The following is a 20,102-nucleotide window of genomic DNA, read 5'->3' on the forward strand; positions in this document are numbered from 1 at the left end:
GTAACTTTTCAAGTGAGAAAATTATCGGAATGGTGAAACTTACCCAAGATCACCTGATCCTCAAACTAAGGTCTATATCTTTCTAAAGGCTATGTTCTTTCCAACACAAAACACTGTTATCTGGGCTGCAATTTCCCTTACCTTTATACAAGGTAAAGTTAGACCAGAATAAGTAAGGACTTTTTCAACTCCAGCATTCCATATTATGCTAAAAGTATACTTCAAATAGTTTTTCTTTTTTTTGTTTTTGTTCTAGGAAGTTCCTGTTAACATTGGAAGAGCTGGTGCATGTGTAGTGGTGGTGAAGCTACCCTAAATCTATTTTTATCAAATGGAATGAAACTGGATAATTTCAAGAAACAGAGTAGAAAGGAGAGATGAAACACATGTTAGTTAACCATGTTATTTACTGTGATTAATATCAAATTGGAAAGTTATTGTTCTGTCTTAATATGTAGTTATAATTGCTCTCATTTGTGAATCCAACACAAAGTTTTAAACGTGAATTACATGAGTTCTAAGTGTATGTGTTGTTGCAGCTGACAATATAAGGGGAAATTCAATAGTCTAGGTTTAGCCTCATTATTATAAAATGTTGAAATATTTAATGAAATTGATGGAGGCCAAAGTGTTAAGGTTATAAAAGCATTAGTAATTTTCATATTAAGAGCCTTGGAAGTTAAAAGCATTTTTAATTTCAAAAAAGGTACTCTATTACCTGGAATATAACTTAATATAAAAGAGAACATCTTAAAGCTTAAAATATAAAGTTTGATTTTTAGTAAGACACCATTCTCTCATTCAGATAATATCCTAACCATCTAAATAATACCTCACATTTACCAAATGGAAAAATTTTACTGTGTTGAGGCTGAAAAAATATGGCTCATTGACATAATTGGTAATGCTGATCATAGTATGGCAAATTTTTCACAAGCTTACTCATTTTCAGTAACCATCTGCCAGAGCACATATATAGATTTGATATTTCTTAACAAATTTTCTTATTAGATTTGTTTCCAGTAAGATATTGTTGTAATTTCATATATACAATCTATACAATAAAATAGTGAATATTTATCATATTGATACAAACCATGACCTCAACTTCAGAGTGTCAGAGCCTCATTTATATAGAAAGAAATGTCCTCCTCAAACATTTATGTGAACTCTGTAAACACATATCATTAAGTTAAATAAGTTTTCAAAAACAGGATAATTTTTAAATTCATTAAAATTGAGAAGATGTTCTACAATGTTAACACATGGAAACACCAAAATGTGCAATATGCATGGTCAATTCTACAGTTGTCTTTTATGTATCAATACATACCTTTATTTTAATGTTATATTTATCCCATAGAAAATGGTAAGGATGTATACAATATACAAAAAAAGACTTTTTTAATTGAAAAAAACAAAAAATGGCTAGTATTTTAGTAGTATTTTATCTTTAAATTCTTACCTCCATTTCATTCAATTATAAAACTAAGATGAAATATTGAAAAGAACCTTTATGAAAGTAACTTTTCAAGTAAATGTACAATTTTAAAATTTCTATAATAAGCTCTTTTAAACAGACTTTGTATTGTAGTTTGTGAAACCAACAAATAAAATCCAGAGAGATACTTATAAAATGTACTACTACCTTTTGAGTTTTAAAAAAGAACAACATAAACATAAATTGTAGAAAGATATTTGTACTCTGATAAATTGAATTTAAATAAAATATATTTCCTCTGGTTATAAAGAGTGTGGCTTTAGAATATATCAAGAACAGCCTGGATGGACTTCTTTTTTTTTTTTTTTTTTTTTTTTTTTTGAGACAGAGTCTCACTTTGTTGCCCAGGCTAGAGTGAGTGCCGTGGCATCAGCCTAGCTCACAGCAACCTCAAACTCCTGGGCTCGAGCGATCCTTCTGTCTCAGCCTCCCGAGTAGCTGGTACTACAGGCATGCGCCACCATGCCCGGCTAATTTTTTTTATATATATATCAGTTGGCCAATTAGTTTTCTTTCTATTTATAGTAGAGACGGGGTCTCACTCTTGCTCAGGCTGGTTTTGAACTCCTGACCTTGAGCAATCCGCCCGCCTCGGCCTCCCAGAGAGCTAGGATTACAGGCGTGAGCCACCGCGCCCGGCCTGGATGGACTTCTTGATATTATATTTCCCCAATAGTTAAATACAAAAATAAAATTCCTCGTTTTTTCTTATACCTGCCATTATCTCTAATTTTAAATAGAGGATTATAAATTTCCCCAGATATAGAGGTGGAAATGGAGATATAGAGACACTATAAAACATTCATACAGTCCTGTTGGATCTTTAGAATTCACACCATATCAAAACAAATGTAGAAGTGAGTTACCTAAACCATTATCCTCACTACACAGCTTGGCCTGTCAAATTAAATGAGAATGTGAGCCAGTAGGTAAGGGATATGTCAAATGACCTATCACAGCCTAGCTTGTCAATGCTCCAGTAACAGCTGGTTGGTATTAATAAGCAGATTGCGTCCAGAGTCATGTCTTGTCAAACAAGTGGAGATTGAATACCATCTTCATGATGGTACATCTGGGCTTGCTTCGGTTTCATTAAGTATTGACCCATAGAAGAGATGCATATGTTTCCTACGGCTACCATACCACAGCTGCATTAAAAAATTGTGTTTAGGCCACTATGTCTGCCATGATCTCAATGCTTGTCTTCCCTGAAACTTATGTTGAAACTTAATTCCCAATATGGCAGTATTGAGAGGTGGGGCTTTTCAAGGTAATTGGGTCATGAATGTTTTAATCCATTTATGGATTAATGGATTGCTACAGGCAGGCCTTAGTAGATAGAGATGACCTACTAGGGCTAGTTTAAGCAAACAAAGATAGAAAAAGGGCTTATTAATCTATATATTCTGTCAGCAAGTGTAAGGGTTCACACATTTGGACACTATACTCATATAGGAAAAAAATGTTGCTTCTTGATTTTTCTATAATCACTAAAACTATGTTCAGGATTTTCTACCATGCAGCCCTCAGCAAACATCATGATGATTCTCCAGACAACACTATCAATTACCTTCCCTGTATTTACACAGGACATGCAGGAACTTCTAAAAGTCTACTATACCAAACAGAAATCAAAGGCGACTCTGGGAACTAACTTCATGTCCTCCCTCTGCCTAACTATGCCATATATCACCTTGACTGAGATGTGGATGCCGCCTCATTTTGAAATGGAGGGAACACTGAAAGGCAGTTTCCTTCTGGAGGCCCAAATAAGACATAGAACAAAACCTCTCTGATTTTAGATTTTCTCTTAAGTTCTCTAACAATACTCCTACCCTGCAATTTTATTTTAGAAAAATAAAAGGACCCTGAAACATATGTTTACTCAGCTGTCACCATTCTCTTTCCACTGTCTCCACATTCATTTGATGCAGAAAGGACAGATTTTCAGTCAATTTTCCTCTTTATCATGGACTTCCTTTGAATCATGTGTCCCTTGCTGGAGACACTAAGCCTCAACCTAAATAATGGAAGAAGTATCTCCTCTATTGTCTGTGGAAGACACCACATGAACTACCTACTTCACAAGCATGGCTCTCCATATGTCAAAGAAAACTTTTGAAAAGTGTTTTAATTTCAAATGTGTCATCACAAAAAAATAATGGTTAAGTGAGATGATGGATAAGTTATTAGCTTGACTTAATCATTCTATATTGTATACATACATCAAACATCACATTTTAATCTAAAAATATACACAATTATTATTTGTAAATTAAAAATATTAACAACAAATTTTAAAGCTTTTCCCCCTCTTGAAAACACTTGCTTTTCAAGATTATGTCGTGCTACGCACTAGGCAAAAATCTTATTCTTGTCGCTAAAATTTTAATATTGATACTCTCTTTTTTGCATTTTTGTTATAATCCTAATACCCTCCCTTAACTTACATACTTAAAGACACACAGCATACATGAACAATGAGGGGAATAGGCACATCGTGCAAAATATGGGGAAGGTCACACATGAGTGGATGTTGAAAGTATATTAATATTGTTCAAATATGTTATCCCTGTCACACAAACATTTATTAAGGATCTAATATGTTTGAGATTCTGGTTATATGTACAGAAATTAGGACTACATTTATGAGATTCTCACCATAGCCAGGCCTATACAATTTAGATTATATTCCAAGTGAGGGAGAATCAAAATTTGATGATTTTTGTCTCTACAAAAGCCAGCTTAATTTGCCAAGTTCATGTTTCTTATAAGTCCATGGAGACTTCATTCAAACATCCCTGTTCCATATGCTAAATTCATTGTATATCTGAATGGTTAAAGAAACCTACGTGGACCAGAACTAATTAGATCTTACCAGACTAAGGATACAGATGTTCTGGCCAACAGAGCACAACTAGTCATTTAAAAATAGGGCTGGAAAGATAAAACCAGATGCCAATCTTTGAAAGTCATACCTTCACCAATCCAGTTAGGTTTGTCTCAATTTTGTCAAGTCTTCACTAATGGAATGAGGCTGAAAAAAAGCCAGTCAGGCTGGAAAAGTCCATTTGCATTTAGTATAGTAACTTGCCCAAGTGAGAGAAGGTCTGAGCCAGTAGAAACAAACAATACTCTTTCTCACTATAATTTTTCTGATGGCTTTTAGTTTTATTCATTATAGTATCTCCAGTGTCTGTCACAGATTCTAGTACAAAATATGTTCAACAAATAAGTCTAGAAAAAATGATTAAATAGATTTTTTGATAGAGTCAAAGACCAGGTATTTTATGAGGATGAGATTCAAATAATGGTTCTGGAAACATGGCAGAATAATCAAAGGCAAATAGGTTTCTCTCCTGATCCCATTCCCAAATATTAAACACATCAAAAACACAGAAATGCACGATAAAATTGCACAACATTTTTAGGCACAAAGATAAGCTTTAAAGAAAGAAAGGCAAATCTCCAGATGTCAGGAACTTAGAGAGAACTTAGAAAATAATAGTAAACTCACATGATAATGGAGATACTCTTGGAGTCAATGAACTCAGTTATAAACATTACTGACATAGGTTTTAACACAAATGTGTAGAAAATAATCATAAGACATGGTCTTGAGACTGTTGCTAGGTGGATAAAGGCTGGAACATCCATATATGGTCACTTTAATCACTTAGAACAAAAATTCACTGGGGAGATGAAATATCAGATGAAGCACAGATAGATAGATAATAAACTGGATGGAAGTGCTCAGTATATTATACAGAATATAGCACAGAAAAATTAAAAATGTAAAACATGAAAGAAAAATTTAAGACGAATAGAAGTTAGAATGAGAAGGTCACATTTGCTATTCTTCACATTGAAGAATCACATTGATATTGAAAAACCGATTCTAAAGTATATATTGAAAGCCAAAAGACCCAGAATAGCCAACAAAATATTGGAGAACGAGGTTGGAGAACTGATATAACTTGACTACAACTTACTATAAAGCTGCAATAATTAAGATTGTGTGGAATTTCCAAAGGAGTAGACAAATTGATCAGTAGAACAGAAAGCCTAGAAATAGATCCACATAAATATAATCAACTTATCTGTTGACTAAAGACAATTCAATGAAGAAAAGATAGGCTTTTCAACAAATGGTGCTGGAAAACTAGACATCCACATGAGGAAAAAAATGAATTTAGACACAGATGTTACATGCTTCATAAAAATTAAGTCAAAATGGATCACAGATATAAATGTAAAATATAAAAGTTGAAAATTCCTAAAACATAACATAGGACAAAATCTAGATGACCTTGAATTTGGCAATGATTTTTTAGATGCAACATTAAAGACACAATCCATGAAAGAAAGAATTAATAAGCAGGACTTCATTAAATTCAAAGCTTTATGCTCTGTAAGACACTGCCAAGAGAAAGAAAAGAGAAGCCACAGACTGGGAGACAATATTTGCAAAAGTACTGTTATTTGGAAAAGTATCTGATAAAGTACAGTTATCCAAACTATGCAAAGAATTCTTAAAAACAATAATAAAGCACATAAGCTAAACAAACACTGTCTTAGCTGAGGCTGCTATAACGATGGTTTATAAGCAACAGAAATTTATTTCTTACTGTTCTAGAGGCTGGAAGTTTAAGGTCAGGATACCAGTATGGTTAGGTTCTGGTGAGGGCTGACTTACATGTTGCAGACTGATAACATCTCCTTGTATTCTTACATGGTGAAAAGCAGAAAGAAGCATGCTCTGTCAAGATTCTTATAAATGTGCTAATTGCATTCATGAGGGTTGAGGGTTCTAACCTACCCTATTAGGATTAGATTAATCTTAATCTAATTAGGATTGATTAGTTAATCTTAATTTACTCCCAAGGGCCTTACCTCCTAATATCACATTGGTGGGTAGGGTTTTAATATATGAATTTTAGGAGGCACAACCATTCAGTTCATAACATTCAGCTCCCAGTGACCAAAATTTATGTCCTTTCCATATGGAAAATACATTAATTCCAACCCAACAAACCCAAAACTCAACTCTTTCTAGAATCAACTAAAAAGTCTAAAGTCCAATGTTTTATGTAAGTATCTAAATGAAATATGCAGAAGACTCAATGAATTATTCATTTTAAGACAAATTACCCTCTAGCTGTGAACCTGTGAAATCAAGTTTATTAATTTATTTACAAAATATAATGGTGGGATAGACATAGAGGAGGTAGTTCCATTCCAAAAGGGAGAAATAGAAAATAAGAAGGGAATAAGATGTCCCAAGTAACTCCAAACTATAAGGGAAACTCCATGAGATCTGAAGACTTAAGAATAAACTTCTTTGGCTATATGATCTTCCCTCCATTCTCACTGGAGTTGAAGTAGTGCCACTGATACACACTGGGGCAGAGATCCATCCTTCCAGATATTCTAGGGCAGGAGTCCCACCTTCCACCTTCTAGACCCACTTTGGCAGATGTTCCACCTTTGGCAGATGTCCCACTTTGGCAGATGACCCACTGGGGTGGCAGTCCTATTTTCACAGCTTTTCTGGGAAAGGGTTGGGGGCCTCTAAATCCCAATATTGGATGATATTATTTATATTAAATGTTTTAAATAGGTAAATCTTCATAGACTTAAAGTAGATCAGTGGTTGGCTGGGGCTGGAGATGAGAGTGATGGGAAATGGGAAACAAGTGACAGTTAATGTATATGGGATGGTAATGAAGATGTTCTAAAATTGGATTGTGGTTATGGTCCCACAACTCTGTGTATATAATTTTAAAAACATGAATTCTAAAATGTCAATGGGTAAATATTAATGTAAATGAATTTATACCTAAATAAACATGTGAAAAAGTAAAAACAATACCATGTCTCACATTATAAACCTCAGAAATGTTCTATTTCAGAATCATAGGCCAAATACCTAAATGCTTACATCTTACCTCATAAGCCTGACTTGTTAACTCAGACATCTGTGTCAAACACGCACCAATTTTGTTAGAGGAAAGAGAACCATTTTTACTTCTGCCTGAGTAACAACGTAAAGTGAAATGACATTATCTGGGGTATACTTAATTCACTCTTATCCTGTAACCATCTTTAATTTGGGCCATTATAGTCTCAGTCAGGAGTTGTAAGACTAAAATCTTACATTATAAGCTCAAAGGCCACTGATCCAGGTATAATAAAAAATATTTAACAAGAGGGTATGTTAAGTTGAATGCAGATTTTCCCTGTTTCCCACTAACACTAGATAAATATGATGACATGGAGGGAAAGAGTCTTGGGAAGAAGGTTGGTACTAAAACAAGATAGATATTGAGTTCATTTTGGTTGTGAGGAGAGCTTGCCATGTCCCTACTTTTTTCAACTGAGTTCTATGAGCAAATAGAATCCCCAGGTAGGATTAAAGAACCCATAACAGAGAGAATGTATGCCTTATTTTTTAGAATAAAACCTTGGGAGATAGCAAGCTTCAACACCATACTGAAGTAGTTGTAAATTGTAAATTATTGTATAACATGTCTAAGTATAAAAGGGCTGAAAATAACCTCTGAGTTTCCTGTAACCATAAATGGTATAGAGAATTGTCCAGGAGTTCTTGTGGCCTCTTAAAAGGGGAACTGAAATTACCTGTAGAGCAACAGAGTGGTCTTGTGGCTAAAATAATCGTACACCTGACACAGAGGATATGTAAGGAATCATAAAGTTAGCAATCAGATTGAGGAGGTCTTTTTGTTTCTGTAGCTGTCATTATGAAAAGGAACACACCAAATGATCAGATAGGATAAGTTGTTTCTCAGAAGGGATTAGATAATATTATTTTTGAAACTTCAAGAAATCACTGTATGTATATGCAAAAGTAGAAAACAATGTACTGGAAAGACATAGATTAATCATGATAATGGTTGGCTCTTTTACAGTAAAAAAAAACTGAAAATACGTATGGCAAAATGTTAGCAGATACATACTGGTGTAAATTCTGAATATCTAGTAGTTTTTTTGTTTTGTTTTTTTTTTTTCTCCAGGAAAATGAATGTGGCATAACCTGTAACTGTTACCAGAATAAAATAAATAGAATTTTTTGTTACAAATAGGAAAAGCACAAATAAATAATTGTATGTGTATAATAAGTGCAACTCTTATTCCATGAAGTCAGATGTCAGGTTTCTTTATTGTTTTTTTTTTTTAAGTTAGATAAAATTCTACTTTGAGTAAATAAAATTCTACTCAAGTTGAGGGTCTCCCTATATTCAACCCTTGGTCATCCCTTCTGAGGTCTTGCCACCTCTGTCCTATCTCCCTAATGAAGCAAGCTTGGATAGCTGTACCTTTTCTAGTTTGGGAAAAAAATATCTCTTTCAGTCTCTCTGCCACATTTCTACTATGCAATCTTAAGAAACTTAGGTCTTTGGGTAACAAAGGTCACATAATTTCTTCCCCCTTGAGTTGTCCTTCCAGATCCATTTCCATACTTTTCTACCCAGCTCTCTACCCTGAGAGGCTGGCTGCTAAGGGCTATATCAACCTGGATCCCTTGTTCTTTGACTTCTACCTGTAAAACTAGTCAACCAGAGGCACTGTCAGGAGATCAGAGAGTAAGAAGAGAGAGGTGTTAGGATATTTATTCCCCTAGCCTTCTTCCTGCACAGGTTCAGTTTAACAGTATCTATGTCTTATAAAAAAGGCACAGATTCTAATGGGCATCCCTATCCTATATCTACAGCTCTCTCTGGGTTTTAATAACTATACCCTATCCATCTCTTAGGTTTAGGGCTACTTGAGTTTACCTATTGTTGGTAGTCCTAGGATCCTTCATTACACATTATTCCTATATATGATACTTGCTTTGGGTTTAAATTGCATTCCATGAAAAATGGAGATGGCACAGAGTCATCTACACTGAGTGCTTCATGGAATAATAATGCTCTTATCCTTAAGTATGGGTAGGCCAGAGTTGGGGCCAAGATAAAAAGAAATTTAAGTTCTTCAAATGCCACTGCCAGACAGTGGTGCAGAAAATCCCCTTCACTACAGAGTAGACAGTTAAATTATAATATGTGTATATTATTTGCTAGGTTTTGTATTAAATGATCTCTATGCATTAACTCATTTTATCCTTGCAGTATTCTTAAAGGGATTCTCTTTAGTCCTATTTTACAGATGAGACAACTGAAACTCAAAGACATTAAGTGATGTGACCTAGACGACACAACTACTAAGTAGCAGGGCCATATTTTGGCTCTATCAAAAACAAAAACAAAAAAACAAAAAAACATGAAAGTGATATCGTATCTCTGGAAGAAATTCATCCTCTGAAAATGATGGCAGAGATGTAAAGAATAAGGCACATCCATTGCTTAGAAAACTCCAGTATTTGCCCATATTATTTCTGACTTTTTCTTTCTTTTTTTTTTATTTCAGCATATTATGGGGGTACAAATGTTAATGTTATATATATTGCTCTTGCCTTCCTGCCCCCTTGGGTCAGAGCTTCAAGTGTGTCCATCCCCTAGACAGTGCGCATCTCACTCATTATGTATGTATATACCCATTCTCTCCTCCCTCTCACCTCCCCAACACCTGATAAATGTGGTTTTATTTTTTTAACATTTTGGTTACATTTTATATTTTTGCCTCTCTCTAGCAAGGATTAGAGGTATGCCCTTCCCCTCCACAATGCTAACCACATCCCTCAGATGTGGGTCTATCCTCCCAACCCCCAAATCCCTGGTGAACACCACCACCATTTGAGTACCATAGTGTTAATCAGTACCAATTTGATGACGAGTACATGTGAAGCCCATTTTACTGATCTTGTATCACCTCACTTTGGATAATGATCTTAAGCTTAATCCAGAATAATATAAGCAGTGCTAGGTGGCTGTCATTTCTTAGAATTGAGTAATATTCCATTGTAAACATATACCAAATTTTAATAATCCAGTCATGAATTGATGGGCACTTGGGTTGTTTCCACATTCTTGCAATAGTGAATTTTGCCACCATAAACATTCGGATGCAGATGTCTTTATAATAGAATGTCTTATGATCTTTTGGGCAGATGCTTAATAATGCTATTGCTGGGTTGAATGGCATTTCTATTTTTAGCTCTTCGAGGTATCTCCAAATTCTTTTCCACAAAGGTTGCACTAATTTGCAGTCCCACCAGCAATATAAGAGTGTTCCTGTCTATTCCTGACTTTAGAAACATTTAATTCATTATCTAGCATCAGAGAAATATTCTGGGGGAAATGTAGCATGCACAAGAAATACAAAGAATATGGATCTCCAGCCACTAGAACATGAAGTTGTAACAATATTTATAGCCATCAGGATGGGCCAAACAAGTCTATGCTAGTAAAGAAACCTTAAAACATAAGCGGCTTAGTATATTAAATGTTTGTTTGTCACTCATGTAAAGTCCAGCACATTTTGTATGTATATGGTGTGTGTGCAGTGGGCGGCAGTGGTAGCATGGGTTCAAGATGGGAGTGGGATTTTCTTTATCTTGTGACTTAACGATTCAAGTTCTCTGTATCTTCTAACATCAGTATCCCGACGTCTCTTCAAAATGACTAAGATAGGAGAAGACAAGAGTGTAGAATAGCATACTGGCTCTTAAACTTAGCCCACAAAAGACATAAACTCACATTTCATTGAATAGAACCAGTTACATGATGCCTATTGTTTAAGGCCCTTTTCTGCTGCTCTATCAGAATACCACAGAATTGGTAATTTATAACAAATAGAAGTTTATTTGTCTCATGATTGCAGAGGCTTCAAAGTCCAAGAGCATGACATTGGCATCTGGAAAGGAGAATTCCTTGACAGAGGGCAGGGGGCAGAGGCAAGCACACAAGACAGAGAGAGGAAATATGGCCAAAGTCATTGTTCTTTTCTGGAACTTACTCTTTCAGTTACTAACCCACTTTCACAATAATTCCATTATTCACTTTATGAGGGCAGAGCCCTCATAATTTATTCATCCCTTAAAGACCCGATCTCTTACTAATGTTAAAATGCAATTACATTTCTAACACATGAGCTTTAGGGGACACCATAGCATTGCTCCACTGACTTCCAAAATACATGTTCTTCTCACATGAAAAATACATTCATTACATCTGAATAATACCAAAAGTCTTTCCCTGGGCCAGCACCAACTCAAAATTCCAAGATCCAGGGTATCATCTAAACAAGATATGGGTCAGATTCATCCTGAGGTAAATTTCTTCTGGCTGTGAGCCTGTGAAGTGAAAAAAGGCTATCTACTTCCAAAATACAATGGTGGGACAAGCATAGTATACATATTCCCATTCCAAAAGGGAGAAATAAGCAAGAAAAGAAGGATAACTGGTCCTATGTAGGTTCATAACCCAACAGGCAAAACAATATGAAGTCTTAAAGCTCCACAATAATCTCCTTTGACTCCATGCCCTGTATCCTGGGCACACTGAGGATGTAGGGTCCGAAGGACTTAGGCACCCCTGGCTCCATGGCTTGCTGAGCTCAGTCAATCCAGTGGTGCTTACAAGTTAGATTCTGGTGCCTGTAACTTTGCTAGGCTAAAGGGCTAAATTTGCATGTCGGCGGCCCTATAGTTCTAGAGTTTCAGGAATAACCCAATTCACATGGCTCCTCTAGGCTGTGAGAATGGGGGGTTGCTGCACTAAGCTCGATCCCTACAGCAAGTCTGCCACAAAGAGTAGGGGCTTTCTGAATCAGCTCCACCTCTGTGGCAAGTTTTTTTCTGGGATCCCTGGTTATCCACAGAATCCTTTAAAATCTAGATGGAGGTAGCTATACCTTACAGATCTTGCATTCTGCATGCCTGCAGTATTAGCATCACATGGAAACTGTCAAGACTTACTTACAGCTTGTACCTCTGGAGCAGAAAGTTGAGCTTCACCTAAGCCCACTTAAGCCATGGCTTCTGTGGCCAAGGATCACTGCACTGAAAGGCAGGGAGCAGAGTCTTGAGGCAGCTCTGGGAAGTGAGCTTGCAGAGGATTCCCAAGGCCCATTCCCTAAAGACATTATGCACTGCTAGAGCTCTGGGCCACTTACAGGAGGGGAAGCCTTAAGAAATTTTGAAATGCTTATAGATTCTTTTTCCTATTGTTTGTTTGTTTGTTTTTATTTCAGAACATTATGGGAGTACAAATGCTTTGGTCACATAAATTGCCTTTGCAACACCTGAGTCAAAGCTACAGAGTTCCTATTCCCCATACGGTGTGAACTACACCCCTTAGGTGTGAATTTACTCATCTGTCCCCTGCACCTTCCAGATACTCAATTAATATTATTTCCATATGTACACATAGGTGTTGATAGATTAGTACCAATTTACTGGTGAGTACATGTGGCATTTGCTTTGCCATTCTTGTGATACTTCACATAGAAGAATGGGCTCCAGCTCCATCCAGAATAATACAAGAGGTATTAGTTGACCATTTTTATGGCTGAGCAGTACTCCATGGTATACATATGGCATATTTTATTAATCCTTTCATGTATTGATGGGCATTTGGGTTGTTTCCATGTCTTTGCAATTGTGAATTGTGCTACTATAAACATTCAAGTGGACATGTCTTTTTTCCTTTGGGAAAATACCCTGTAGTGGGATTCCTGTATTAAATGGTAGTTCTACATTTAGTTATTTGAGGTCTCTACATACTACTTTCCAAAAGGTTGTACTGGATTGCAGTCCCACCAGCAGTATATGAGTGTTCCTATCTTTCTATATCCATGCCAAAATTTGGATCTATAGTAACCAAACAGCATGATAATGCCACAAGAATAGAAAGATAGATCAATGGAGAATACCCAGATATAAAACAATTCTTATATTGAAATCTTATCTTTGACAAAGCAAACAAAAACATACACTGGCGAAAAATCCCTATTCAATAAATGGTGGCAGGAAATTTGGATAGCCACATGTAAAATACTAAAACAGCATCCACATCTCTCACCTCTCACAAAAATCAACTCACAGTGGATAATAGACTTAAACCTAAGGCATGAAACCATAAGATTTCTAGACGAAAATAGAAATTCTCTTATACACATTGGTGTAGGCAAAGAATTTATGAAGAAGATCCCAAAAACAATCACAGTATTAACAAAAATAATAAATTGGACCTGATCAAATTAAAAATCTTCTGCACGGTCAAAGAAACAATCATCAGAGTGAATAGACAACCTATAGAATAGGAGGAAGTATTTGCATGTTATATATCTGATAAAGGGCTGATAACTGGAATCTATAAAGAACTCAGGAAAATCAGCAAGAAAAAAATAAAACAACACCATTAAAAAATGGGAAAGGACATGAACAGAAACCTTGCAAAAGAAGATAGACTAATGCTCAACACAAACATGAAAATTGCTCAACATCTCTAATCATCAGGAAAATGCACATCAAAACCACAGTGAGATTTCACTTAACTCCAGTGAGAATGGCTTTTTTCCAAAAGTCCCAAATCTCCTCTTTGTTGGATGAATAGTACCTGTCTTCCTTCTATCCATATTAATTTCTATAATATAGTTGCCTGGCCACACCCTGAGTCTCCTGGAAACATAATTTATCACTTTTCATTCTTTACAGGACTAAACTGTGAATTTTCAAATTGTTCTGATCCGCTTCCTTTTTAATTACAAATTGTGTATTTAAGTCATTTATTCATTTTGCATCCCACTGTATGCAGTTGAAAGTAGCCACATAGGTGCCTGAATTCTTTACTGTTTAGATATTTCTTCTATTGTACTTTCTAGCTCATCACTCTTATATTCCACCTTCTATAAAGTCCTGGGATGTAAACACAATTGAGCCAAGGTCTTTGCTACTATAAAATAAGGATGACCTTTACTCCAGTTTTCAACACCTTGCTACTCATTTCCATCTGACACCTCATCAGAATGGACTTTATTGTCTATATTTCTACCAGAATTCTGGTCATTACCACTTAAGTAATCTCTAAGAAGCTCCAGATTATTCCTATAGCTCCACTATTCTTCTGAGCCCTCACCAGAATCATCCATAATGCTCCATTCATGGCAATAAAGGCTTTTTTCCTACCTTTGTACTCCAAATTCTTCTAGAGTCCACCTATTATGTAATTCCAAAGTCACTTCCACATTTTTATTTATTTATTTTATCAGCAGCCCCATTTATTGTTACAAATTATCTGTCTTAGCCCATTTTCTGTTTCTATAACCAAATTTCCCAGAATAGGTAATTTATGAGAAACAGAATTTTATCTGCATCATAGTTCTGGAGGGTGGGAAGTCCAAAATCATGGCACCAACATCTGGAAAGGGTCACTCCATGGTGGAGGCATGAAAGGTGAAAAATATTGTGTGAGACAAAAATAAAAGAAATCTGGTTGAACCCATCCTTTTTATCAAGAATCCAGTCCTGCAATAACTAACTGATTGCCATGATAATGCCATTAATCTAGTCCTCTCATGACTTAATAACACCTTAAAAGACTTACCTCTTAATACTACTAAAACCCAATTAAATTTCCAACATATTAACTGTAGGAGACACATTCAAATCATAGCAAAACCAGTCACATGATACCCACCAGTAACTGGAAAGGGGCAAGGGATAGTAGTCTCTTTATTATTCCATGAAAGAAATGAGAAATGTATTTATTAAGCATTGTTACTTTCTATATTTATTCAGTGGTCTGTAGATGGACAGATTTTAATCTATTACTGTGTATAAATATTGAGGTCCACTTTCAAAAATCAATCACTATAGTATGAAACATTAAAAGTATAAATAGGCCGGGCGAGGTGGCTCACGCCTGTAATCCTAGCTCTCTGGGAGGCCGAGGCGGGCGGATTGCTCGAGGTCGGGAGTTCGAAACCAGCCTGAGCAAGAGCGAGACCCCGTCTCTACTATAAATAGAAAGAAACTAATTGGCCAACTAATATATATAGAAAAAATTAGCCGGGCATGGTGGCGCATGCCTGTAGTCCCAGCTACTCGGGAGGCTGAGGCAGAAGGATTGCTTGAGCCCAGGAGTTTGAGGTTGCTGTGAGCTAGGCTGACGCCACGGCACTCACTCTAGCCTAGGCAACAAAGTGAGACTCTGTCTCAAAAAAAAAAAAAAAAGTATAAATGAGTGAAACATAATCATTTCAATTAATGAAGAAAATAACAAAATTCAACATATATTCATGATAAGAAAAAAAAAAACTTAAGAAACTGAAATATAAGAAAACTACCTCTGTAGGTCACATTGGGGACTATAGACATTTTAACAATGTTGATTCTGCCGACCCATAAGCATGGTATATTCTTCCACCTATATACATCCTCTGCTATTTCCTTCTTCAGGGTTTCATAGTTCTCCATGTAGAGGTCTTTTGCCTTCTTACTTAAATATATTCCTAGGTACTTTATATTCTTTGTTGCTATTTTGAAGGGAATTGAGTCTTTGATATGGTTCTTACTTTTACTATTGTTGGCATATATGAATACCTCTGATTTCTGTGTATTGATTTTGTATCCTGAGACTTTACCAAATTCATATATCAATTCAAGGAGTCTCTTGGTTAAATCCGTAGGGTTTTCTAGGTATAATATCATGTCATCAGCAAAGAGTGAGAGTTTGATCTCTTCTGCTCCCATTTGGATACTCTTAAATTCCCTCTCTTGTCTGATTGCTGTAGCAAGGACTTACAGCACTATGTTGAATAGAAGTGGAGATAGTGGGCATCCTTGTCTTGTTCCAGTTCTAAGTGGGAATGCTTTCAATTTTTCCCCATTCAGTATGATATTGGCTGGGGTTTTGTCTTATATGGCTTGTATCATTTTTAGGTAAGCCCCATCTATGCCTATTTTGTTTAGCATTCTTATCTTAAAAGGGTGTTGAATTTTGTCAAATGCTTTTTCTGCATCCATTGAGAGGATCATATTGTCTTTGTTTTTGTTTCTGTTTATATGCTGAATTACATTAATAGATTAGCATATGTTGAATCTTCCCTGTGTCCCTAGGGTGAAGCCCACTTGGTAGTGATGGATTATTTTCTTGACAAGCACCTGGATTCAATTGGCTAGGATTTTGTTGAGAATTTTGGCATGTATATTGATAAGGGATATTGATCTGTAGTTTTCTCTTTTTCGTTGCATCTTTTTCTGGTTTTGGTGTCAGAGTTATGTTAGCTTCATAAAATGTGCTGGAGAGGATTCCATCCTTCTCAATATTGTGGAATAGTTTCTGCAGGATAGAAAGCAGTTCTTCCTTGTAGGTGTGGTAAAATTTGGGTGTGAAACCATATAGTCCAGGACCTTTCATTTTAGGAACGTTTTTTATTGGTGTTTCAATTTCAGTACTTGATATTTGTCTGTTCAGAAATTCTATTTCTTCCTGGTTGAGCCTAGGGAGGCTGCGTGTTTCTAAACAATTGTCTATTTCCTCCAAATTATCCAGTTTGTGTGCATAAAGGTTTTTGTAGAATTCATAAATTATATCTTGTACCTCCGTGGTATCCATTGTAATTTATCCTTTATTGTTCCTGATAGAGATTATTAGAGATTTTTTCTGTCTGCTTTTCAGTACTCTTGCCAAATGTGTGTCAATTTTATTTTTTTAAAAGAATCAACTTTTTGGTTTATTAATCTTCTGTATGGTTTACCTGTTGTCAATTTTGTTTAGTTCTGACTTGATCTAAATGATTTCAGTTTTTCTTCTGGGTTTGGGGTCAGTCTGTTCTTCTTTATCCAGCTCTTTGAGATAATACATTAGGTTGTCTATTTATGATCTTTTTGACTTTTGGATATAAGCTTTTATGGAAATAAACTTTACTCTCAGGACTATTGTAGCTGTGTCCCATCATTTTTCACAGATATAAAAAAAATAATTTTATGCTTTGTATGGAAGTAGAGAAGACCCCATATAGCAAAATCAATCTTATGCAATAAAAACAAAATAGGAGGCATCAATTTATCAGACTTCAAACTACACTAGAAGGTTATAGTAATTAAAACAGATTGAGACTGGCACAAGAACAGGGACATTGGCCAGTGGAACAGAACAGAGAACGCCAATATAAAACCATCCTCATATAGCCAACTAATCTTCTACAAAGCAGCCAAAAACATACACTGGGGAAAACAATCCTTACTAAATAAATGGTGCTCAGAAAACTGGATAGCCACATGTAGAAGACTGAAACAGAACCAACACCTTTCCACCTGTCACAAAACACAAAGGCAATCACAGCAGCAACAAAAATAAATAAATGGGACATGATCAAACTACAAAGCTTCTGCACAGCCAAAGAAATAGTCATGAAAGTAAACAGACAACCTACAGAATGGGAGAAAATTTTTGCATCCTATGCATCCGATAAGGGATTGATAACTAGAATATACTTAGAACTCACAAAAATTAGGAAGAAAAAATCAAATAACCCCATTAAAAAGTGGGCAAAGGACTTGAACAGAAATTTTTCTAAAGAAGACAGAAGAATGGCCAACAAACATATGAAGAAATGCTCAACATCTCTAATCATCAGGGAAATGCAAATCAAAACCACAATGAGATATCACTTAACCCCAGTGAGAATGGCCTTTATAAAAAAATCTCCAACCAATAAATGCTGGCGTGGTTGCGGAGAGAGAGGAACACTCCTACACTGCTGGTGGGACTGCAAACTAGTTCAACCTCTGTGGAAAGCAATATGGAGATACCTTAAAGCGATACAAGTGAATCTACCATTTGATCCAGGAATCCCATTGCTGGGCATCTACCCAAATGATCCAGTAACACTCTACAAAAAAGACACCTGCACTCGAATGTTTATAGCAGCACAATTCATAATTGCAAGGCTGTGGAAACAGCCCAAGTGCCCATCAATCCAAGAATGGATTAATAAAATGTGGTATATGTACACCATGGAGTACTATTCAGCTCTAAGAAACAATGGTGATATAGCACACCTTATATTTTCCTGGTTAGAGCTGGAACCCATACTACTAAGTGAAGTATCCCAAGAATGGAAAAACAAGCACCAGATATATTCTCCAGCAAACTGGTATTAACTGAGTAGCACCTAAGTGGACACATAGGTGCTACAGTAATAGGGTATTGGGCAGATGGGAGGGGGGAGGGGGGCGGGTATATACATACATAGTGAGTGAGATGTGCACCATCTGGGGGATGGTCATGATGGAGACTCAGACTTTTGGGGGGAGGGGGGGAAATGGGCATTTATTGAAACCTTAAAATCTGTACCCCCATAATATGCCAAAATAAAAAAAAATAATTAAAAAAAAAAAAACAATTTCCCCTAGAATTAAATTGAGTCATAACAAAAAAAAAAAAAAAAAACACAACTCAGGTTGGGTAACAAACCTGAACCTTAGGTGTGAAACTATTAGAATTCTAGAGGAAAATGTTGGAAATGCTCTTCTAGATATTGGACTAGGAAAAGAATGTATGAAGAAGACCCCAAAGGCAATCACAGCAGCAACAAAAATAAACAAATGGGACCTGATCAAATTAAAAAGTTTCTGCATAGCCAAACAAACTGTCAAGACAGCAAACAGACAACCCGCAGAATGAGAGAAAAATTTCGCAAGCTACATATCTGATAAAGGACTGATAAATATTATCTATTTAGAACTCAGAAAAATAATCAAGGAAAAATCAAACAACCCTATCAAAAAGTGGGCAAAGGACATGAACAAAAAGTTTTTCAAAAGAAGACATAATAATGGCCAACAGACATATGAAAAAATGCTCAACATCTCTAATCATCAGGGAAATGCAAATCAAAACTGCAAGGAGATATCACTTATCTCGAGTAAGAAGGGCCTTTATCAAAAAGTCCCCAAACAATAAATGTTGGCGTGGATGCAGAGAGAGAGGAACACTCCTACACTGCTGGTGGGACTGCCAACTAGTTCAACCTCTGTGGAAAGCAATATGGAGATACCTTAAAGCTATACAAGTAGATCTACCATTTGATCCAGCAATTCCACTACTGGGCATCTACCCAGAAGATCAAAAGTCACTTATGAAAAAGACACTTGCACTCGAATGTTTATAGCAGTACAATTCACAATTGAAAAGCTGTGGAAATAACCCTAGTGGCCATCAATTTATGAGTGGATTAATAAAATGTGGTATGTGTATGCTATGGAGTACTATTCAGCTTTAAGAAACAATGGTGATGTAGCACCTCTTGTATTTTCCTGGATAGAGCTGGAACCCATTCTACTAAGTGAAGTATCTCAAGAATGGAAAAAACAAGCACTACATGTACTCACCAGCAAATTGGTATTAAGGGATCAACACCTAAGTGGACATATAGGAATAACATTTATCAGGTGTTGGGCAGGTGGGAGAGGGGAGGAGTTAATGGGTATATATATAAATAATAAGTGAGATGTGCAACATTTTGGGGATGGTCATGCTTGAAGCTCTGACTCGAGCGGGGAGGGGGGCATGGACAATATAGGTAACCTTAATATTTATACCCCCATAATATGCTGGTAAAAAAAACTGCAATGAGATACAACTTCACACCTTCCAGAATCAGTATAATAAATCAGACAAACAATAAGAAG

The 20,102-nt window shown here is 36.0% G+C and overlaps 1 protein-coding gene across 2 annotated transcripts in view; it reads left to right on the plus strand.

Annotated features, from left to right (window-relative positions):
• Window positions 1-3,920, plus strand: part of KLHL4 (kelch like family member 4) — a 138,766-nt gene extending 134,846 nt beyond the window's left edge. The window contains exon 11 of one of the 2 annotated variants that reach the window (XM_012784554.2): window positions 3,091-3,920. In XM_012784554.2, the coding sequence (XP_012640008.1) occupies window positions 3,091-3,297 (207 nt within the window). In that variant the 3' untranslated portion in view covers window positions 3,298-3,920. Of the gene's footprint in view, window positions 1-256; window positions 1,784-3,090 lie in introns of those variants that run through there. The other variant, XM_012784551.2, reaches the window with a different exon arrangement.
• Window positions 3,921-20,102: the final 16,182 nt, after the last annotated feature.

Source organism: Microcebus murinus, chromosome X (assembly GCF_040939455.1).
Source record: "Microcebus murinus isolate Inina chromosome X, M.murinus_Inina_mat1.0, whole genome shotgun sequence".
Classification (NCBI taxonomy): Eukaryota; Metazoa; Chordata; class Mammalia; order Primates; family Cheirogaleidae; genus Microcebus; species Microcebus murinus.